Source organism: Nannospalax galili, unplaced genomic scaffold (assembly GCF_000622305.1).
Source record: "Nannospalax galili isolate Female #2095 unplaced genomic scaffold, S.galili_v1.0 scaffold1283, whole genome shotgun sequence".
Classification (NCBI taxonomy): domain Eukaryota; kingdom Metazoa; phylum Chordata; class Mammalia; order Rodentia; family Spalacidae; genus Nannospalax; species Nannospalax galili.
The window spans coordinates 60,032-61,745 of NW_008349841.1; the positions used below are offsets into that span (position 1 = coordinate 60,032).

Below are 1,714 nucleotides of genomic sequence, written 5' to 3' on the forward strand. Positions count from 1 at the left end.
GGTGGGGGAGGGGAGGACCAGGCCGCGAGCCTTCTGGGAGGAGTGGGCCGCCTTCGCGTGAGTGGAGCGGGGGCGGCCCTGGCGCGCGCCCCATGGAGTGTAACGGAGCCTAACCGATGGAGAGCCCATCGCCGTTAACCCAGTGGGGGAAGGCACAAAAGAGGCATTCAGGCTTCTGGGTGCCTTCTAGTTGAACTGGTCTTCCTCATATTATTGTCTTACGGTTTGGCTTAGTTCATAACGTTTAGGATTGGGGAAATTAGCGCGGGGAGTGTAAAAATATCCTGCCGTCCTGAGTGCTATCTTGAGGGGAGGGAGGTTGCTTTCGTTTTTTCTTTTGAGACTCGGTAGGTCTCCCTGTTAGCCCCAGATGGTCTGGAAATCGCTAGACTATGTTAGCCTTGTCCCTCTCGAAAGAAAGACGTGCGCCAGCACGTCCCTTCCATCCTAGTGTTAAGATTGGTTAACGATTTGAAACCCTGACTAAACTGATTAGGTGGAATCGGGGATTTTTGTTAATTGATTGTGGGAACTTGGGGCGGGGATTGAGATACAGGGGTCTGTATGTACCCCAGCTACCCTGGAACTCGCTATGTAAACCCGGCTTGCCTGGATCTCAGTGATTCTCGCGGCCCTTATTTTAAGGCATTTGGGGGAACAAATTATTAACGTTTAAAATTAGAAGTGACAATTTGCATCTTAAACTAGGTCAAAATGCAGATCTTCGTGAAGACCCTGACCGGCAAGACCATCACCCTGGAGGTGGAGCCCAGCGACACCATCGAGAACGTGAAGGCCAAGATCCAGGACAAGGAGGGCATCCCACCTGACCAGCAGAGGCTGATCTTTGCCGGCAAACAGCTAGAAGATGGCCGCACTCTGTCTGACTACAACATCCAGAAGGAGTCCACTCTGCACCTCGTCCTCCGTCTCAGGGGAGGCATGCAGATCTTCGTGAAGACCCTGACCGGCAAGACCATCACCCTGGAGGTGGAGCCCAGCGACACCATCGAGAACGTGAAGGCCAAGATCCAGGACAAGGAGGGCATCCCACCTGACCAGCAGAGGCTGATCTTCGCCGGCAAGCAGCTGGAAGATGGCCGCACTCTATCTGATTACAACATCCAGAAGGAGTCCACCCTGCACCTCGTCCTTCGTCTCCGGGGTGGCTATTAATTCTTCAGTCTGCATCCCCAGTGGGCAGCAATGGCAATACTCTGCACTACAGCCATTTGCCCAATTTAAGTTTAGAAATTAAAAAGTTTCAGTAATAGCTGAACCTCTGTTAAAAACGTTAATAAAGGTTTTGTTGCATGGTAAGCATATATGGTGTCTGTTGAATTTTGTAGTGGCTTTTATTTTGATTGGGGCAGGTATTTTAACTTGATTGGTATTGTGGACAAAATTGAGTCGCTGGTTGAATGCTTTGTTATAAGTTAACAGCTGGCCTGGAGAGATGGCTTAGCGCTTAAGAGCACTAACTGCTCTTGCAGAGGACCTGAATTCGATTCCCAGCCACCCACATGCTGGCTACGAGTGGCCCTTAACTCCAGAGGAATTCCAAGGGGGATCCCAATCCCTCTAAAGCCCTCTTCTGACCTTGGCATTGCATGACAGGGGTGTACTCAAACATACATCCAGGCAATACACTGGTACACATAAAAATACACTTTTTAAAAAAGCAAAGCATTAAAAGTGCAAGCAATTTATAATA

The 1,714-nt window shown here is 49.8% G+C and overlaps 1 protein-coding gene across 1 annotated transcript in view; it reads left to right on the forward strand.

Moving 5' to 3' along the window:
• The window catches only part of Ubb (ubiquitin B), a 1,704-nt gene extending 379 nt beyond the window's left edge, over positions 1 to 1,325 (forward strand). Inside the window, exon 2 of the mRNA XM_008847111.3 lies at positions 709 to 1,325. Within this exon, the coding sequence (XP_008845333.1) occupies positions 715 to 1,176 (462 nt within the window). The 5' untranslated portion in view covers positions 709 to 714 and the 3' untranslated portion in view covers positions 1,177 to 1,325. The remainder of the gene's footprint in view (positions 1 to 708) is intronic.
• Positions 1,326 to 1,714: the final 389 nt, after the last annotated feature.